General features: G+C 55.3%; 10 protein-coding genes across 10 annotated transcripts; 6 read left to right on the forward strand and 4 right to left on the reverse strand.

Annotated features, from left to right (window-relative positions):
- The first annotated feature begins 1,332 nt into the window (after positions 1–1,332).
- F5Z01DRAFT_491329 (uncharacterized protein) lies at positions 1,333–4,020 on the forward strand. The gene has a single exon (XM_046260179.1). It carries the CDS (start codon positions 1,488–1,490, stop codon positions 3,873–3,875), a length of 2,388 nt encoding a protein of 795 aa, XP_046120787.1. The 5' UTR covers positions 1,333–1,487; the 3' UTR covers positions 3,876–4,020.
- F5Z01DRAFT_491330 (uncharacterized protein) lies at positions 4,021–4,456 on the reverse strand. Its single transcript, XM_046260180.1, has one exon. The coding sequence runs from the start codon at positions 4,382–4,384 to the stop codon at positions 4,166–4,168; it is 219 nt and encodes a 72-aa protein (XP_046120788.1). The 5' UTR covers positions 4,385–4,456; the 3' UTR covers positions 4,021–4,165.
- A 124-nt stretch (positions 4,457–4,580) lies between these two features.
- Positions 4,581–5,540, forward strand: F5Z01DRAFT_672095 (uncharacterized protein; the record flags this gene model as incomplete). The annotated part of the gene is made up of 2 exons (XM_046264773.1): positions 4,581–4,940; positions 4,998–5,540. The coding sequence occupies 2 exons, from the start codon at positions 4,581–4,583 to the stop codon at positions 5,538–5,540; spliced, it is 903 nt and encodes a 300-aa protein (XP_046120789.1).
- A 195-nt stretch (positions 5,541–5,735) lies between these two features.
- F5Z01DRAFT_491337 (xylose isomerase-like protein) lies at positions 5,736–7,055 on the forward strand. The gene has a single exon (XM_046260181.1). The coding sequence runs from the start codon at positions 5,930–5,932 to the stop codon at positions 6,968–6,970; it is 1,041 nt and encodes a 346-aa protein (XP_046120790.1). The 5' UTR covers positions 5,736–5,929; the 3' UTR covers positions 6,971–7,055.
- Positions 7,056–7,974: 919 nt separating this feature from the next.
- Positions 7,975–10,387, reverse strand: F5Z01DRAFT_748456 (uncharacterized protein; the record flags this gene model as incomplete). Its single annotated transcript, XM_046266989.1, has 3 exons — positions 9,089–10,387; positions 8,320–9,037; positions 7,975–8,286 (listed from the first exon to the last, which is right to left on the reverse strand). The coding sequence occupies exons 1-3, from the start codon at positions 10,219–10,221 to the stop codon at positions 7,975–7,977; spliced, it is 2,163 nt and encodes a 720-aa protein (XP_046120791.1). The 5' UTR covers positions 10,222–10,387.
- An 88-nt stretch (positions 10,388–10,475) lies between these two features.
- F5Z01DRAFT_634432 (Endoribonuclease L-PSP/chorismate mutase-like protein) lies at positions 10,476–10,973 on the reverse strand (the record flags this gene model as incomplete). The annotated part of the gene is made up of 2 exons (XM_046262053.1): positions 10,476–10,801; positions 10,856–10,973. The coding sequence occupies 2 exons, from the start codon at positions 10,971–10,973 to the stop codon at positions 10,476–10,478; spliced, it is 444 nt and encodes a 147-aa protein (XP_046120792.1).
- A 1,046-nt stretch (positions 10,974–12,019) lies between these two features.
- On the forward strand, positions 12,020–12,811 carry F5Z01DRAFT_634434 (uncharacterized protein; the record flags this gene model as incomplete). The annotated part of the gene is made up of 1 exon (XM_046262054.1): positions 12,020–12,811. The coding sequence occupies one exon, from the start codon at positions 12,020–12,022 to the stop codon at positions 12,809–12,811; it is 792 nt and encodes a 263-aa protein (XP_046120793.1).
- A 396-nt stretch (positions 12,812–13,207) lies between these two features.
- Positions 13,208–14,156, reverse strand: F5Z01DRAFT_742094 (RTA1 like protein-domain-containing protein; the record flags this gene model as incomplete). The annotated part of the gene is made up of 2 exons (XM_046266866.1): positions 13,208–13,908; positions 13,985–14,156. The coding sequence occupies 2 exons, from the start codon at positions 14,154–14,156 to the stop codon at positions 13,208–13,210; spliced, it is 873 nt and encodes a 290-aa protein (XP_046120794.1).
- Positions 14,157–14,765: 609 nt separating this feature from the next.
- Positions 14,766–16,604, forward strand: F5Z01DRAFT_491420 (uncharacterized protein). Its single transcript, XM_046260183.1, has 4 exons — positions 14,766–14,934; positions 14,992–15,115; positions 15,200–15,218; positions 15,316–16,604. Exons 2-4 carry the CDS (start codon positions 15,069–15,071, stop codon positions 16,477–16,479), a joined length of 1,230 nt encoding a protein of 409 aa, XP_046120795.1. The 5' UTR covers positions 14,766–14,934; positions 14,992–15,068; the 3' UTR covers positions 16,480–16,604.
- F5Z01DRAFT_491421 (uncharacterized protein) lies at positions 16,605–17,613 on the forward strand. Its single transcript, XM_046260184.1, has 2 exons — positions 16,605–16,940; positions 16,990–17,613. Exons 1-2 carry the CDS (start codon positions 16,729–16,731, stop codon positions 17,528–17,530), a joined length of 753 nt encoding a protein of 250 aa, XP_046120796.1. The 5' UTR covers positions 16,605–16,728; the 3' UTR covers positions 17,531–17,613.
- The last annotated feature ends 6 nt before the right edge of the window (positions 17,614–17,619 follow it).

Below are 17,619 nucleotides of genomic sequence, written 5' to 3' on the forward strand. Positions count from 1 at the left end.
TGTGTTTGAAGTGACTGGTTAATGGTAAGGTAAGGTAACTGCGCTCCAGTTGCTTCAGGGGTTTCACTCCACCTATTCTTATAGAATCACAAGCGAAGGTTAGTTTTTCGTGCCTCAGCACCAGTAGTGCAGATAGACAGACACTATAGCGAATCATGCCAAAGGCAGTCCTGTTCATCTTCTTACTTGGAGGCTCATCCTATCATCCGGGACACCAACGCACTGTTCCTGGATACTGTTCCAGACACGAGGTGCTTCCACGCTCTCCGTCAACACCAGCACCCCATTGCAGCTGCATGTCACCAGGGGGCCGGTGTTCATCAATGCTGAAGTGATGGGAAGCCCCTTTGCTTCGAAGCCATCGGGCATGCGACCAACCCAGATATGAAGTATATCCGCGGATCCAGGCAAGCCGCTTCCTGGAAGTGGGCCATCTATTCGCTCTGCAAACACCCTGAGATGCCTGGCAGTTGCGGCTTCGGGAGGAAGGACGAGAGCGCATACCAGCCATCGACTCAGGCAAAAGCATCATGCATTCGGACATTGACGGAATGTCATATCTGAACGCAGTATGCATTGAGGCTCTGAGGCTCTATCCAATGGTATCATCCACGTTCCGTGAGGTCACAATGATCCAAGGCGTACCGGTGAAGAAGGGCACAAGTCTCATACTCCTCGCATGAGGCATGAACCGATATGCCAAGTACCGGGGCCCAGATGACGAGGAGTTTCGCACGAGGGGAACTTGCGTGCCTGTTGGCGGCATGGGTTCGGCGGTTCGAGTTTAGGTTGAGGGACCAATCACCGAGGGCACATTGGGTGGAAGACTGCATTTACGGTCAAGACTCAAGCCTGGGAACTTGAAAGACGGGGTGTGGGTCAAAGCGAAAGCGCTTGGAGGGTATGAAGAGGAGCGTTCAATGATTTACTAAATGACCTTTGAATCGGTCTATTTAACAGGACTGTATAAAGCCTATACTCTAATATTCACGCATAATGGTATAAAGCTTAGCCGCCTTGAAATCGGCCACGCCTAGCTTCCCCTCCTACCTGTCCGCCCACGCCGCCCGAGCACGACACTTGCAGCTGGCTCGACAGCATTTTTTTTTTTTTTAAATCTGCTGCGGCATCAGCGAGGCGGCGCTGGTCAGTACGCTTTGTCATTCGACACATCATGCAGGTGCTGGCCCGCTGCAGTGTGAAAAGACAAGGTCACATCCTGTCCTGCTGCATCCGCGGCCAAAAATTACCTCGTGCAGAGCCCAAACCCCCGCGTCCATCATTCCTACAGGAAATGCTGCCTCAAAAGACTTCACGCAAGGGTGCTCGGATGGCGTTCTTGCCTTCTCTCTGCACATCCAGATCACAACCCTTGGGGCGACGTGCGCTTGACTGGTCCAGGACCAGGACCAGGACTCTCGAGGCAGACTGGCTTGGCCATAGCTCAGCACCGTACTCTTGCCCATTTGAATCAAAATTTGACTCTCATGGCCAGTGGCCTTGATCTGGCGGGAGTGGTTGGCACATGGGTGGCAGTGGCACTGGCTCTTATCGCGCTCGTGGGCATTGTGGCGCCAGTCCTCCTCATACGTGAATCTCGGAGCGATCGTTTCCAGGCCTTGAATGCCGTCGATGATCAGAATACTGGGTATATTACCGGCGGTCTCAAGCTGCGCGGCAGCTCAACATATTTCCAGAAAGTCAAGGTACCCTTGCTGAGCAGCCCGCCCGGACCAAATGTGATATTTGACCGAGCCTCGATTGCAAATCTGGCCCAGGCGACTGGCTGGGTCAATTTTGCCGCGGCGATAGAGCGATACACATCCTCAACCGACAAAGGCGATGGTCTCCTGTTGTTCCACAAGCAGACTTGGCTCCCCGTGCACCGCTTCTGGCTCCTTACCTTCGGACTCTTCGGCAGATATGGACACCGGGAAGACCGCGGCATAGCTATCAGTCAGTCAAATGCCCAACGACTTATGATAGAGAGAAAGCCTGCTTATCACGGCCACAATATACCAGCTAGGCGGAGCTTGCAACCATACTACGGTCTCACAGGCAAGATCCTCTGGGCGCCAATGTCTCCAGAGGCCACCATGGCCGATGGCATGATCGACAGGCTCTACTTCAAAGCCCATTCCGCTGAGAGCCGACGCGACCCTTTTCCCGAGGCTATTCCTCTCAAGACATTGTTCTGGCTTTCTCTGGGCTGTCTTCCCCTCGACCATCTGCCACCAGATAATCCCGATACGACTCGCGTCTATGATCTAGCGACTTATAGAGACGCCCTCATTTCGAGACAGCAAGCCCGTGAAGATGTCCATGAAGTGTTGTTCTTTCGCTTCCAGGAGCGAGAAGGTTGGACAGATTGGGGAGCGCAAAGCCAGTGGGCGTTCGCCATGGGTGTAAACAAGTATTCCTTGTGGCGCTTGGAAAAGGATGAAGTGCCAGACAGCCCAGAGGCCATCGTCGAAGAGGCAAAAGTGGACAAGGGCCATTGGCACATTATCCCAGACACTGGCGAAAGGCATCTGGTGTGGAGATCTGACCTTCACAGTTTAGTGCAAGAGCTCATGACGATGCCAATAAGTCGTCATGGCTTCCTCTTTGACCAGAGAAGAGACATGCTCATGTCGATTCTTAAGCCAAGCATCGAATTGTTCTACGAAAAATTGCTTCCATCCTTGGAAAGCCAAAACAGCCCCGAGAGACTGTCCCCATCCGTAACCCATGGATCAGGCGAAAATGCTATCGGAGCCCGGATCGAAGAACAAGTTCCTCTAGCAACGGAAGCTAGACAGGCAGCAACAGTCCTGAGGTTAGTGAAGCGATATGAAGTGTTCGGTCGGCGGAAGACCGAAGCACATGCTGTCTTGGATGCCGAACTAAGTAAGAGAGGGATGGGGGCGAGCGAGCACATCCGTGCTGTTGTAGCCATTTTGATGGCTACAACCGAAGCTTTTCGAGCAGAAGTGGCAAGAGGAATTCGCGACACGGCGGAAGTCTCCAATACCTGTCTGAAACTTCGACCCGTGGAGAAACAGGCTATCCTCATACGAGCTCCGGCTCCCGCCCCTGGGGTACAACAACCGGATCAACACAATAACGGTGATCGAGCAAATGTGTTGGACCACGACCGTGATAGCAATGTCCGTGCCACCGTCGCAACTGAAACCGATGCTACGGAAGCCACTCCTGCATCACAGGGTCTGCCGAACGAGGTCCTCCCCAGAGACGGACCATCCCAGGAGAAGCCAGTGGGAAGCCCGCAGGTTGAAGTTGGGAAACCCTCCATCACGAGGCACGCAACAAACAATCATGAGCAGGAGGATACCGTGCACACCGATAGTCCCGCTTCAGGTGATCTAGTGCAGACTTTCAGCCTTGACTCAGCAGCTCTTGTTCCCCATGGCGGGACCCGGAGAACTGCCCAGGAGACGTACAGGTTTGACGACTACTGGCCTGGTATTTATGCAGCCGCGCTCCAGGCCTGCAACCGCTTCGCTTACTTCAACGCACAACTGACCTCATCACATCTCATCTCTCTCATTCAGCAGCTGGGCGATGTAGCGCACGTTTCTGCCAGACCGGAACTTCCCAGTAGAGACGAGGCCAGAGCCGAGGGAGCAGTGGTGCCTTTACCGCCAGTGCCCCTGCCGACGACCGTGTACAATGACACCGAGCTCAGCGGGACTCAGGACAGTCTTATATTGTCGTCCACGGGAGGGGAAGAGAGATCCGTGGTCATGCACCAGGGTATCGCTTTTGGACTCTCTGGTCGCAATACTGCTAGCTGTCTTGGAGATTCGATAGCGGGCGGTCCGGCACGTAGCCATCGATCGACGCGATCGGCTCCCCCCGCCATACATCAGTGAATTTGATTTCCAGATCAACATTCAGCGGACTCTTCTTGAAGATCAACACACGAGCCGCAGCTAGTTGCGCCCAAACGAAGCCAGAGCCGTCACGACGGAGCGGACCCTGACAAAGAAGAGCACTTGACTAGGATAAGAAGTTCAATTGAAATCCGAGGGCGTAATTTGAGCGTCTTCGTCCCGGAACATGACACTCGTGAGCTCCTCTAGACGAATGGCAGGCCAGAGCGACGGTACTTGAATTGACCAACGATCACAATTCGAGGGAGCACAGCATCCCAGCCCACAGATCACTTTCCTCCGGGGTCTCTGAGAGTCGCGACCGACGCCAATTGAACTCCAGGTCTCAGCGCCGAGGGCCCGCGCGGACAGATGTGGAGGACTTTATTGTTACAGTCACGGTCTTTATTAGGCGGGGCCGCAAATGTGGGGGAAATCACTGACAAGTCCGCCGACCATCTGAGCGTCCAAGTCCGCCAAGCCACGTGCAATAACGACGGCAGGGGCATTAAGCTTACAAATTAGAGTCGAATCGAGAATCAAATAGAATCAGTATACTGAGAATCAGAATGTCATGGTGCTTCATAGCCGACTATAAGAGGAGCATAGACCCAACGACCATGTGAACTTGAACCTTGCATTCTACATCCATCCTCAGAAAGCTACCCTAGAGCATCATCACCGCGATCACCACCATCAGCCACAATGACTCTCACCGTCAGCGTCATCCCTGCATCTTCCAATGCCGGCCAGGCGACAATCCGTCATCTTCTCAAAGACGAAATTGCCGTCCGTGGGTTCTACCGCAACACCAGCAAGGCACCTCACGAATTCCACGAGTCGCCTTTGTTCACTGCCACTCAGGGCGATGTGCAAGATGCTGCTTCGTTGAAGTTTGAGGGCTCGGATGTTGTATTCTACGTCCCGCCTCCCATCTACGATGGCACCGATCTCGGCGAGTTCGCAACCAATGCAGCGAACAACATCAAGGGTGCCCTGCAGAAGGCAAATGTGAGGAGGCTCGTGCTCTTGTCAGCGCCAGGAGCGCAGCACTCGTCAGGAATTGTGAGTTCACAACTACATATGGCCAGTTGTCCTAGCGATAATATTGACTAGCCTCAGGGAATCCTCAAGATCAACCACATTTCGGATGAGATACTCAAACAGAGCGTGCCAGAAGTCTTTATCATGCGACCATTCTACTTCTACGAGGACTGGGCAAGCCAGATTCCCACCTTGAAGGAGGATCCCTCAACTATCACGTCAGTCTACTCGCCTCTGGACTTCAAAGTCCCCATGGTCAGCATCAAAGACGTCGGTCTGTACGCTGCGCGCTCTGTCACGGGTCCGCCACCAGCCACCAGTCCCCATATCTTCAAGCTCTACGGCCCCAAGGCATACTCAGCACTCGATGTGCGGGACGCGATTGCTCGTGCTATCAATCGTGATGTGGGCATCAAGGAGATTACACCTGATAAGCTGCGCGAACACACGGCTGCGTTGGTGCCAGAGTCGATCGTGGATGATATCGTTGGTATCACGACGGCGACTTTGCCAGGTGGAACGCTGCAGGACGAGTTTGAGCCTAGGCAGGGGGTCGATGAGATTGGCGAGATCACTCTGGAGGATGCATTTCTGGAGGTCTTTGGGGAACTGAAAGGGTAGATTCAACTGTGCTGATAGTGTACCTGTCATCTTGGCCAAGTTCTCTTACGTGGTGAAGTTACACCACAGGAGAACCAAGGGGTGGGCAGAAAGACAGCAGTGCAAGGTCATTAGTACACAATTTGGTCCGAATCACAGTTATTTTTCATCTTCCCCATCCAGCAATGTTGTCACTCAGAATATGCGTGATACCCACTCTATTGTTCTCCTCGTTGTTGATGCCGTGACGCGTGACATCATCCATCCGCTTATCCGGCTCATCACCATGATGCGATCCAGATCATGGTCTTGTGAATGCAGATATTCCCCAATCCAACACTGACAAGAGGGTCATTTCAAATCCATCATTTCCCATACCTTTTCTCGCCCGTCAACTCTGTGCCGCAGCCATGTCCGACGTCCACGTCCCCCTCTGCTTCGCGTCCTGCTCCATCGGCACACCAAAGCACACGCTCCACCAAAAGATCGAAGCCATCGCCCACGCAGGCTTCCAGGCCATAGAGTTGTCTATGCCGGACCTCCTCTCTTACGCAACTCTCCATTTTGGTCGTGACGTGCAAGAGGATGACTACGATGCCCTCTGCGAAGCAGGCGAGCACCTCCGTGCTTTGGTGGAGGGCCACAACCTGACCATCCTGGTGCTGCAACCATTTGCCAACTTTGAAGGCTGGCCCAAGGAGAGCCGAGAGCGGTACGAAGCGTTCAAAAAGGCGCGAGGATGGATACGCATCATGTCCGCCGTGGGCACAGACATGCTGCAAGTGGGATCCTCCGACTCGCCAGGGATATCCTCTTCCTTTGAGGATCTCGCTGCCGATCTGCGCGACCTGGCCGATCTCATGGCCCCCAAAGGATACCGCATCGCGTACGAGAACTGGTGCTGGGCGACCCACGCACCGACCTGGAAAGACGTCTGGGACATTGTCAAGCTGGTGGACCGCGACAACATTGGGTTATGCCTCGACACGTTCCAGACAGCCGGTGGCGAGTGGGGAGATCCGACGACGGAGACGGGCCGGCTCCCCGATATTTCTGAGGAGGCGCTAAATGAGCGATACCAGAAAAGCCTGGACAAGCTTACGCAAACGGTGCCTAAAGAAAAGATCTTCTTCCTGCAAATCAGCGACGCCAAGAAGATGAGCCCGGCGCTGAAGGCGGAGAATGACAAGAACGGACTGAGGCCCCGAGGGCAGTGGAGTCACGACTACCGGCCGTTGCCGCATGATGGCGGCTATCTGCCCATCGCGCCGTTCGTCAAGGCCGTGTTGGACACGGGGTTTGAAGGGTGGTTCAGCATGGAGGTCTTTGATGGCAGCTTTAGTGAGCGCTACGGCAACGATCTTGCGGGGTATGCGAAGAAGGCGGCGGATGCTAATGCCAGGTTGATTAATGAGGCTGTTGGGAAGGGCAAGGGGAAGGCTGCTGTGTGATTTGCGGTGGGGATACGCTGGTGGAGTTTCAGCGCTTCATGTAGGCAGTATGTGTTCAATACACTTTAATACTCATCTCACTGCCTCAGACTACTCTGCCACGCCTTCTGTTCTGCATGTGCCTGTCTGAGCCATTCAGTCTTGGACATTATTAACAAAGCCGGACCCGGACCCGGAGCTGAAGGCCGATGTGGGTCCCGGAGCCCGGGTCTCGTTTCATCTCATTCTCCGTTCGCCTGCCATTCATTGGCTGCGTCGATTCCGTGAGCAACCACCCAAAATGCCGGGGCATTCTCGCAAAAGGCAGGTAATAACAGTGTCCGCATCGCGGGCTCCTTGGACTTGAAGAGGAATTGTATTCTCGGAGACGAGGCGCCGTCGACCATGACGTGTTCCGCTAGCTAACATCCAGTCCAGTTTCCTCTCCACAGCCCCGCGTCAAGCGAGTTCTGCAGTGAGAAAATGAGCAGCAGGAAGCCACCAAGTCCAGAAAACATTCGACCGCAGTCAAATGATGCGCCGACGCCGAACCCAAGAGTCATGCCCTCAAAGACAAGCCAAGTGAAGCCCAGAGTAGCCGGGGTACAAAGCCTGCGAGTCGGGTCAGTAAGTCAAAATCGCACAACGACGCGTCGTCGTCGTCGGTGCCACATTCGAATCTATCGGGCCATCTGCACGTTAGAATTCTGATCTTGTTTCCATTGGCTCGGTAGCGGGGCCAGAGCCGAGAAAGCAAAGCCAAAGCCGAGCCACCGGGTATCGAGACTGTCGAGCAGCCGGTACAAATACACGCACCCTCCCCCCAACTCCTTGATCAACCGTGCACCAAAAAGATCCCCTCGAAGGCTGATTCCGTAATAGTATGCTGTCTCTATCATGCAAGTGCGTGCGTCCCTCACCATAAATCCAGTATGTAAACAGTCGTAGCGAATCGTGTCATGTCTTCTTCTCCGTACCGTCGGTGTCACAGATCATCGACGAACAATGAACCAAGACGGCACCACCTAGTCTGCGCAAGGTCCGAATTGCTTCTCGTGAACGTGTCGTAGGTAGTTGCGTTGCGACTCGAACGACGAGTAGTCGCCGGCCATGATCGTATCGAGAATGCCACCTTTGGTGTTCTTCGAGGCAACCTCCTTCATGCGATCGCGCAGCGTGAGGAAGGCGTCCTCAAAACGACTCATAATCGCAGGGACGTTGCTAGAGCCACCCGAGATATCATTTGAGTCGTTGTTGGGATCAATAATGGACAAGCGTTCTCTGTTCTTGTAAGTGAAGCCACGCACATCAGACTGGACGATGCCCGTTGTTAGTAACTGTCGATATCCCTAGTGCAAGGACACACGCACCTTGGGCATGTAGCCAATCCGCCCCGTGAGAGAAATCGCATTGTGCTCATAGTTGAACTGGCGGCCGTACAGGTCCAAGAATTCAAGGAGCATCTCGCCCAGGTGGTGTTCTGGAACCAGATTCCTGCTCTGCACCTGTGGCATCAGCTGCAGCATGCTGACCACGAGACAAATGACCGAGAAACCACCAATGCCTCCATTGACGGGCTCGTTCAGTCCCCTCATGAGCAGGAAGTGTTTGATGACCGTAACCAGGATCGGCATGGCGGGATAGCTAGCCTTCCACCGCAAGAAGGTATCGATCGCCTCCACGCCACCCAGGTTCTCAAACGAGACGTCGACCTTAAGCGCAGTGGCCTTGTCGACAAACTTGACGAGCGGTATCCGAGCGTGGGCGATGACCTCGATCGAGTCTGGATCGGCCACTTTCTGCGAGACCAGGAGCTTCTGAAACTTATAAAGCCAGCTTCGCGCGCTAAGATACCGTGGCGGCCCGCCACGCTGAAAGCTTGAGGAACAGACGACCAGATCCATATCGGCCGTCGGCAGGTACAAACCCGACATGAACGAGCCAAATGCATGGATCTTGGCGTCGGAGAAGTTCCTGCCGTCCCGAACCATGCACTTTTGCAGGTTCTTGACGAGCTCGTCCCGGATGCGCTGCTCAAACTGGCGCGGCCTGACAAAGTTGTAAAAGTCCATGACCTCTTTATGCAACCTATCCAAGGTCAGTTATTTGCGACGCGCAACTATGTATCGCGAGACTCACCTGAAGGCAACGTTGGACGTTGCGGAGTGGTCGACTGTGGCCCAGGGAGCCGAGGGTTCCCCTGGCTTCACCTCCCACATTGGTAGGACAGCTCCATTCACCTTCTTCATGTTGGGCTTCTTGAGTTGGCCGTAATCAGGCACCTTGATCACGTCGTTTGCCGTTCTCTTCCGCGACCCCAGTGGCCCCGATGAATCGCGCTGATCAGGCAGCGCTGGCGGAGGAGGCGCCGCGGGCAGAGGTGGTGGTGGTTCCCTCGGGGGCGCAGGTTGCGGCGGTTTCGGAGGCAAAGACGATTGAGGGCCTTTGGGAGCGTTGGGTGGTGCTTTTTGTTCTTCTTCTTCCTCGTCTTCTTCGTCTTCCTCCCGTTCGCCTTCTTCTTCTTCGTCAGTCGTCTCAAAGGCGATGAAATCCTCAGCCTCCTTGGGTGCAGTGTCCACAGCCTTCTCCTCAATTCGAGCCTTGCGGATCAAAGCCACGACGTCGCGTTTCTTCTGCAGCGTATCGTCGGGACAAGGCAGCGCCGTGTACGGGTCGGGATTCGACCACTTGGGCGCTGCGTTACCGTTGGTTTCGACAGCCTCCGTCCTCACCCTCTTCTTGGCGGGTCCGTCCGACTCGTTCTCGTCTTCTGATTGATCCGAAATGTCCATAGCTTCTTCGTCATCATCCGACATGGCATCCACGTCACGGAACTTGGCGGCCGCCTCGGGGTTGTGCAAGGGCTCTGAGGGGAGGTTGTTCATCGAGCTGGACAGCAGCGCGCGCTCCGACGGGTGCACGGGCTGCCATCGGCCGCCCCGTCCTCTGCCTCGTCCACCCCGTCCTCGATCTTTTCTCCCGCCGCGACCGGAGCGATCGTGTGTCGGGCCTGTGGGTGGGAAGCTGGGGCCGTTGTTGCCCGAGCGGAAAGTGAAGTCGCCCTGAGGCGGGCGAAACGAGTCGCCGGGGCCCGCCCGATTCGAATAGCCGTTTTGTCGGGGTGAGCGATCACGGCCAGGCCTATACGACTCGCCGCCGCCATTGGGGCGGTACCCTCTGTCGTCGCGTCTTGGGGGACTTCGAGGTCTGCGCGGGGGCGATTGTCGCCGTGGGCGGTCGTCACCGCGTCTATCTCGCCTGCCACGACCCATGTTGATGTTTGTGTCTCGATTCTTCTAATCGCTCGCGCGCTCGTCTATTATGCGATGGTGTCTGGCAAGGAGTGAGGGTGATGGACATTGTGCGTGTTGCCGTTTGACGAAAACTTTCGACTTCGAAATGCGCCGCGCTAGCCGTTTGCGGTAAGCCTTATCGGTCGCGATGCTGAATAAGCGCTCTTATCGGGATCTGGACTTTCGCGTTGGAGATTCTTGGCGACAGAGTTCGTTCATTTGCTATCAACTATTTACACTGCACAAGTCCGTTCATCGCCTCGAGAGTCGAGCGCCACAACCTCAATCTCGACCCTCATTCCAGGAGCACCCAGTTGCCTGACACCAACCTGCGTCCAGATAGGCTTGTGATCGGGCATCCACTTCTTGAAGCCGGCCGTCATGGCAGCCGTGACTTCAGGTGTCAGCTCAAGGTGATAAGAGTTGACACGGTACACCTGTGTCCAGCCCCTGCCGCCAGCATGGCGGATTGTGCGGTCGACGTTGGCAAAGGCTTGTTCAATCTCCTCGGTAATGTTCTCGGAGAACTTGGGTACCTGACTGTCGGGGTCCCAGCCGCCTGCGCTGTGTTAGTGCATGTACTAGCTTTCAAGGCTGAATCCTCTCATCATACCTTGGCCCGAACACTCGATGCGATCGCCCACCCGGATGGCTTGCATGTAGCCCAGGTTGTCGCGAGCCCATTCCCCGAGACCAGGGTAGGCAAAGGACTTGAGCGAGGCGGCAGACATGCTGAGGCTTCTTTTGCTTGGGTACGTATGTGCTGTTGCGTGCGGCGGTTGTCGTTTGTGATGATCCAGATGTGAAGACTCTGAGATGGACGAGCTGTCGTCTTATATGTCCCATTCGGGGCCACATTCGCCAGGCTGGCCTTGTCACCTCCCTCGCGGAAGATGCTGTGAGGTCAACATAAAGGTCGCTGCTGAATAAGTCGGCGCATCTTTACTCGAAAACCGGGGGTGATTAGTGAACAAGGTGCCACGAACAGCCTCACTTTGCCAAGACCAGCGGCGCAATTCTGGCCCGGCGGGAAGATGGTGCATATTGGATCTGTGTCAGGCTCCGGATCAGCCAATCAACTTGTACAGAGTCCGAGAATTGATGTCGACGGTCGGCCTGCCTGCATGATGTCGGCTCCTGGAGCCAAGTGCATCGACCCTGGCACGATGAGATGGAAAGCCAGAATGTTGGTTGTTGCCCTTATCGTGCATGAGGGCAGATTGCTTGCATTCCATACGGATTATCCAGACGCTTCCGAATCTCAGGTACAGAAAGCCAAGAAGCTGGCACTACGTAAACCTTTTACCGTCGTCGGTTACTCTACTACGTACATCCCCAAGGTCAGCCATCGAATCAGTCAGAAAGGCGAGATGGCAAGCATTGGCTTCATTGACACGCTGGCAAGCAACATCCCCAGGGTCAGCATCTCCCCAGTCTCGTCCTCCAGGGGGGAGACTCATCATGTATCCGAGCACCGAATGACGAACAATTGATGAGCTAGACAGTTTCCTATACGTATATCCGTCGCATTTCCTATGCCCTTGTACCCCGCAGCCGTTACTATGGGGTAATAAAAGCCACCACCCGCAAGCCGGTGTTGCGGAGGAAACAGACCGGGAACCTGTCTCAAGGGCCAAGACTCCCAGGCCTCGGTACAACGCAACTCGATGAGCTCAGCGAGTTGAGGGCACCAACTAACACATTTAAAAACCTCCGTCACACCTGTTTTCCCTCTCTTGCGAAGCATTTGATCCCATCACCCCGAGAACGCACAACAATGGTGGTCTGCACACTCCACATCATCGCTCTAAAACCAGGCGTTTCGGTCGCCAGCTTCCTCTCCAAGCTGCGCGAGGGAAATGCCAAGCCCGTCTTCCAGGCCAAGGCTCTGCGATGGATGATTCTGCCCTCGAACCAGTCCGCCGGCCACCTGCTGGGCCGCAACAAGCATTGGGACCTGCTCATTGGTCTCCAGGCCGGCACTCCCCTCCCGCCCCGTGCGGTCGCCGACATGGACGACGTATGGACCGCAAGCTGCGGCGTCTCATCCCAGGCGCTGTCGGGCTATGCCCAGCTCAACGCGAAACTCTTCGACGCCGCCACTCCACCTATGCCCTTTCCCCCCGGCCATGACGCGGCGTCGTCGCAGAACCTCGAGCTATCCTCGGAGCTACGCGAGTGGTGCGCCGCTTTGCCCGCTGAGCTTCAGGACCGGCCCGTCTCTATGCTCAACCTCCTGGCCTTTGCCCCCGGCAAGAAGGACCAGTACAAGAAGTACGGCGTCGAGTTCTCGTCTCGCGTGGGAGCCAACTACGGCGGTCGTCCCAAGCTGGTCGGTCGCGTGATTGAAGGGGCCGAGGGCCGTGCGCATGAGGATGGGTGGGATGAGGTCGCGTTTGTGCACTATCCCAGCCTCAACCACTTTGCGTCCATGCTGGCCAGTACACCGTACCAGGAGGTCAACCAGCAGTACAGACTAGGGGCGCTGAAGGACACGTTTATTCTCTGCGTCGTCGAGATTGATGACCGAGGGGAGCTTGTCGCCAAGCAGCTCAAGCACAAATTGTAAAGCTAGGGACAGGCACAGCTGCGTGATTCGAGTCTTGTTTCTATCTTCAGGTTATTGCTGCGGCCTACCATACAGCCAAAGGGTTCCTCCAGGGGTGGATTGACATCTAGTCGCTATCTCACAAGTCGACATCTACGAATCTCAGTTCCGAAGTCCAGCAAACTGGCACTAATAAACCTTCAACTATCAGTCATTTTTTCCCCTGCCTCGGCTATGAAGATTGTGTGAAAAGAGAACATCTGTTGTCTAACCGTGAAGACGCCCATAGCAAAGAATGCGAGGTGCAAGTTGGCAGCCCAAAAGCCTTCCTTTGATCTCAAACATTGACATGACAGAGCTCTGTGAAATCTCTATACACCGGAACTTCACTTTTGCCCTGGTCTGCCTACTTGCATCTCAGGTCCTCTCGGACGTCTTCCCGCGGGCAAAGGGCTCGCCAGCGCTGTCTCGCGAGTGCAGTTCCATGCATTCCCTGCCCGAACCATGAAGATTGCCGGGGTACCAGATCAGAAAAGCCAACATGACCACCGCCATGGGGCCAAAGTCAAAAACATAGAGTGGCCACTCATTCGAAAGTAGATACGCATCCTCGCCCATCACGTACTCGATCGTTCGAAAGATGTTCCTCGCCATGATCGTCACCGACGTGCCGTACAGCATGGTCAGGGACTGCCGCCACGGAACCAGCGTCGTTTCCCCCGTGTTAGCCAGGTAATGTCGAAAGCGCCTGTGGAAGATTGCGCAGATGTATATAAAGCCAGTGAAGACGACGACGTGGAGGATCAGGCCCGAGATGAGGATCCAGCGTCCCGCCGTCGCAACGGCTGGCGTTTGGTTCGCTGTCAGGCCCGCTCCGTTGCCTTGGATGTTGATGCAAAGAATATCGGCCGCGAGAAAGAGGCGTGTTGACCAGCGTGGAGGAATGATGGAGCAGTCTTCTCGACCCAGCGCGCGGACGATGCGTGTGTACACCATGTACATGGACGCCGCGAAGAATGCTGGAGGCAGAACGAGAAAGGTACTCTGCAGGATGTAGAAGATGAGGTTGGAAGTGTTATAGTATGCGATTCCGCGCATCAAAAAGCCGAGGATCATGACTACATGTACAGGAGAATGTTAGTCTGGTGGTCGCTGCCTGCCACGCCTCGGAGATCAAACTGTCGTCGGACTTACTGATACCTCCGAAGATAAAAGGGGAGCAAAACCAGAGTCTAGCCTTGATCATGCGCCATATATGCGCCGTAGTAATGAAGAGGAATAAGACTCCAAAGACGATGCACACAGGAAGATTTGGCAGGTACTTCCAGAGATAGTAGTCTCCCTTGTAGGGCTCGAGGTGCGGCATGTTGACTAGTCGAGGGTGGAGCGAAGCACTCACGACTGATGAGACACACACAGACAAAGAAGAATTTTGGCAACGAGTGGAAGAAGAGTCGTGTTCAACGTGTATAGGCGGGATTTGAGTTTGCCAGATATGTCGAGAACCTCATGTGGTGGCGCTTCAGGACTAGAAGTATCTGATGCACTGTCCTCGCCCTCACGGCCTCCACCTGACTGTCTTTTCAATCTTCCAATCGCATTGCATCCAGTAAAGCGATGCAGATCACGACAGGGCTGTCAATCCATGGATCTTAATCTCACACGCGTGTTACGACGATACCCTGGCGCAGCAAATACACTCTGGGCCCCTGGACCTAGGGGGCCTTAGCCATCCCCTCTAGCCCATGCACAGTCCCGAATATCCACCGCATCTTTGGGGCCGTCTTGCCAGACGAAGCCCAATAATCAGCATGCCCAAGACCCGTTGCTGTTGCCTGAGCATACATCAAATGTCTGGTCAATATGGGCCCGGAAAGGAGCGTGAGAGGCGGAGCGAGTGGATTCTCAATCCCGATACACCCCTGAACACGCGTGTTAGATAAGCATCTCCAGCCCGCTTCTTGGCTGCGTCGCATTCCTCGTTTCTACAACATACGCGACCAAAGCGAGCACTCCAGCCGCTGTGCCTTTCTATCGGCCCCAACAGCCAACGACCGCAAGAAAATTGACAGGATCCGGCTGAAGGTCTCAGAATCTGGATGGCACAGGCGCTTGTTACTGCGCGTCAAGAACCTGAAGTTGAGGTGATATACGCTGCCCTGCCCCTGGTAGTACAGCATTGGCTCACCCTGGGTTCCAAGTCCAAGTGCGTCGTATGTCATTGAATCTTCCGGCGGATGAGGGCCTGTTTCGTGTCGATTCCGGACCGTCGTAAGATATGCTCCGTCGAAGTCACAAAAAGTCCAAAGATGGCTGTGCTGAATGGTGAGTTGCTCAGCCCTCTTAATAAACTCACCTGGCATGTGGCCCGTGATGTCAACGCTGGACATGGCTGACAACGCGAGGCAGCAAGCGACGCCACGTCAAGGTACAGCAGCCACTGAATGCCAAATCCGGCGGAGACGAGTCTCGCCCTCGGCAATCTGTAGAAGACCTCCAAGACCACTTCTGACGTGCACACCCAGTGCGATGAGGCTCGACCCTCGTGCCGACTCTGCGTCCTCTCGGATCGTGTCTGCGCCTACACCTCCCAAGGCTCAGCCCTACAGGTGAATCCCCCCTCTGGGACACCCTCACAGGAAGGTTCCTGTAGTCCAGCACCCCATTCAGAGCCCAATGGAAGGCCCATACCCGTCGCTGTTCGGCCCAACCTGGAGGGCCTCGCTGGTAACTCTGACAATGGTCACACGGACACTGATGAGGTCAACCTCGACCACATGGAGCTTCTCATCCACTTAACTGTCGATGAGAACGTCTTCAGCCTCGCTGACCGCGTCGAAGACTACAAGTTGGCCATGTCCGTCGGTCTCCCCCTCGCCCACGCCACGCCCTACCTCCTCTACCAGATGCTCGCCTTCTCCGCGCGCCACCTCGCCCACCTCCATCCGGATCGCTTCCCCAAGTACCACAACCTCGCTGTCAACCTGCAGACCCGCGCCGTCTCGCTCTTCAACGCTTCAGGCACCGCGCTCACCCAGAAAAACTGCGTGCCCATGCTTCTCTTTGCTACCATCCTCGGCCACCACCTTTTTGCGGACATGCTCTCGCAGAGGGAAGACGGCGGCTTCCATGCCTTTATCACCCGCTTCACGCACTGCTTGGAGCTACACAGGGGCATCCACACCATCTTCACGGCCGCCAAGCCTGTCTTGATGAAGTCGCCTCTGGAGCCGGCTCTGAAGGGGAGCATGGATCTCACGTCACGAGACCCGACAGGAGACGACTGCGACGAACTGATGAGACTGATCTCCAGCTCGTCCCAGCTCACAGCGTCCCAGAAAGAATCATGCCTCGCCGCCACGCGCTTCTTGCAGGTCGGCTTTGACTCCTCCGCCGATGGTGACGAGGCCCCCCAACGCCATCAAATGTGCTTCACGTGGATGCTTCTGGTGCCGCCCGAGGTGACAACCTTGATGGCAACGTGCCAGCCAGAGGCTTTAGCGATCTTGTTTCATTACGCATTGCTCTTGCACTCCAGTAGTAGTATCTGGCAGATTGGCGCATCGGGCGGGTATATCATGGGCAAGGTCGGTACGTTCCTTGGCCCGAGCTGGGATCACTGGCTCAGTGCTGCTCGACGGAAAACGGCACAATCTCCATTAGCCGCGGCACCACCGAGTGTTGTCTGAAAGAATCTACTGGATGGCGTACAATTGGGGAACGTGCATAGAGGCCAGGGGCCAAGACACCAACTGCATGAGCTCGTAGCCGCCAGGCAATCCTACTGGGGTAGATGCAAACGCGACCGCGTGAGATTGAGCAAGTTTACGCGCGCGCAGCAGGCCACGACAAAACTAGATCACTGACATTTCCTCCCATGAGACCATGACTTTAACTTTGTCTCTTCTGGCACGTAATAGTCTCGCACTGAACACCTCATGTCGTTCAGAGGACTGGCGTTTCTCGTTGCAGAGTCATGTCTTTCCTTGGCGGCTCTTGTCGTGTTCACGGCAGTGTTTGTCGGCGACTACCGAATGAAAGCTTGGCTGAATGGCGGTGGTGAAGGCTGGAATTCGGATCCAGCACAGAGGGTGTACTTTTACGCCAACTTCAAGGAGCCCCCCGAGATTCCGACCATATGGACACAAGCGTGAGTTTGTCCCGTGTCTGTCACTGCAATGTCTAACAATCGAGGGCAGTCTTTCCAAGGCAACGCTGGGCATGGCCATCTTGACAGTGGTCTGGCTCTTTGTGCATGGCATTGCATCCCGGCACCACTATATCTCTCTTGGCGCGACACTGGCCTGCGAGACCTTTATCGCCCTTCTTTGGATCTACATCACCTTGGAGCAGTGCTCGAGTGACTTGACGGACGAGGAGCACTTGAGTCAGTACCCGTGGTTTCTGACGAGAGCTTGCTCGCGGGCGTGGGACGACGCAAAGGCAGCCTGCCACACGCTGCGTGCGGGCTTCTACTTGTCATTGGTGATCGTCTGCATGTTCTGTGGGCGCATCATCCTTTCGATACATACACTGTCTTGTGGCCGTCCGAGGGAGCTTGGATATACAAAGGCTGGTACCGGCAGCAGCTACCATCTTGGGGCCACGGAAGACGATGACGAAGCGTTCGAGCTGCGCTCGTCCGAGGACGATCGGCAACAGGCGTTGCGGGACGCAATAAGCCCGGTCTTAGCATTCTTCCCGGCAAGCCATTCACGGTCCCTTGATGAACACTTCTGAATGCGCACGTCCATGTGTGGGAAGCGTGGTGGGCAGGGGTGAACTGGCGCAATCATGCTCAAAGCAAGTTGGCTGCGCGCGTGAAGCTT

The sequence above is a fragment of the Emericellopsis atlantica genome, assembly GCF_019669845.1.
Source record: "Emericellopsis atlantica unplaced genomic scaffold F5Z01scaffold_6, whole genome shotgun sequence".
NCBI lineage: Eukaryota > Fungi > Ascomycota > Sordariomycetes > Hypocreales > Bionectriaceae > Emericellopsis > Emericellopsis atlantica.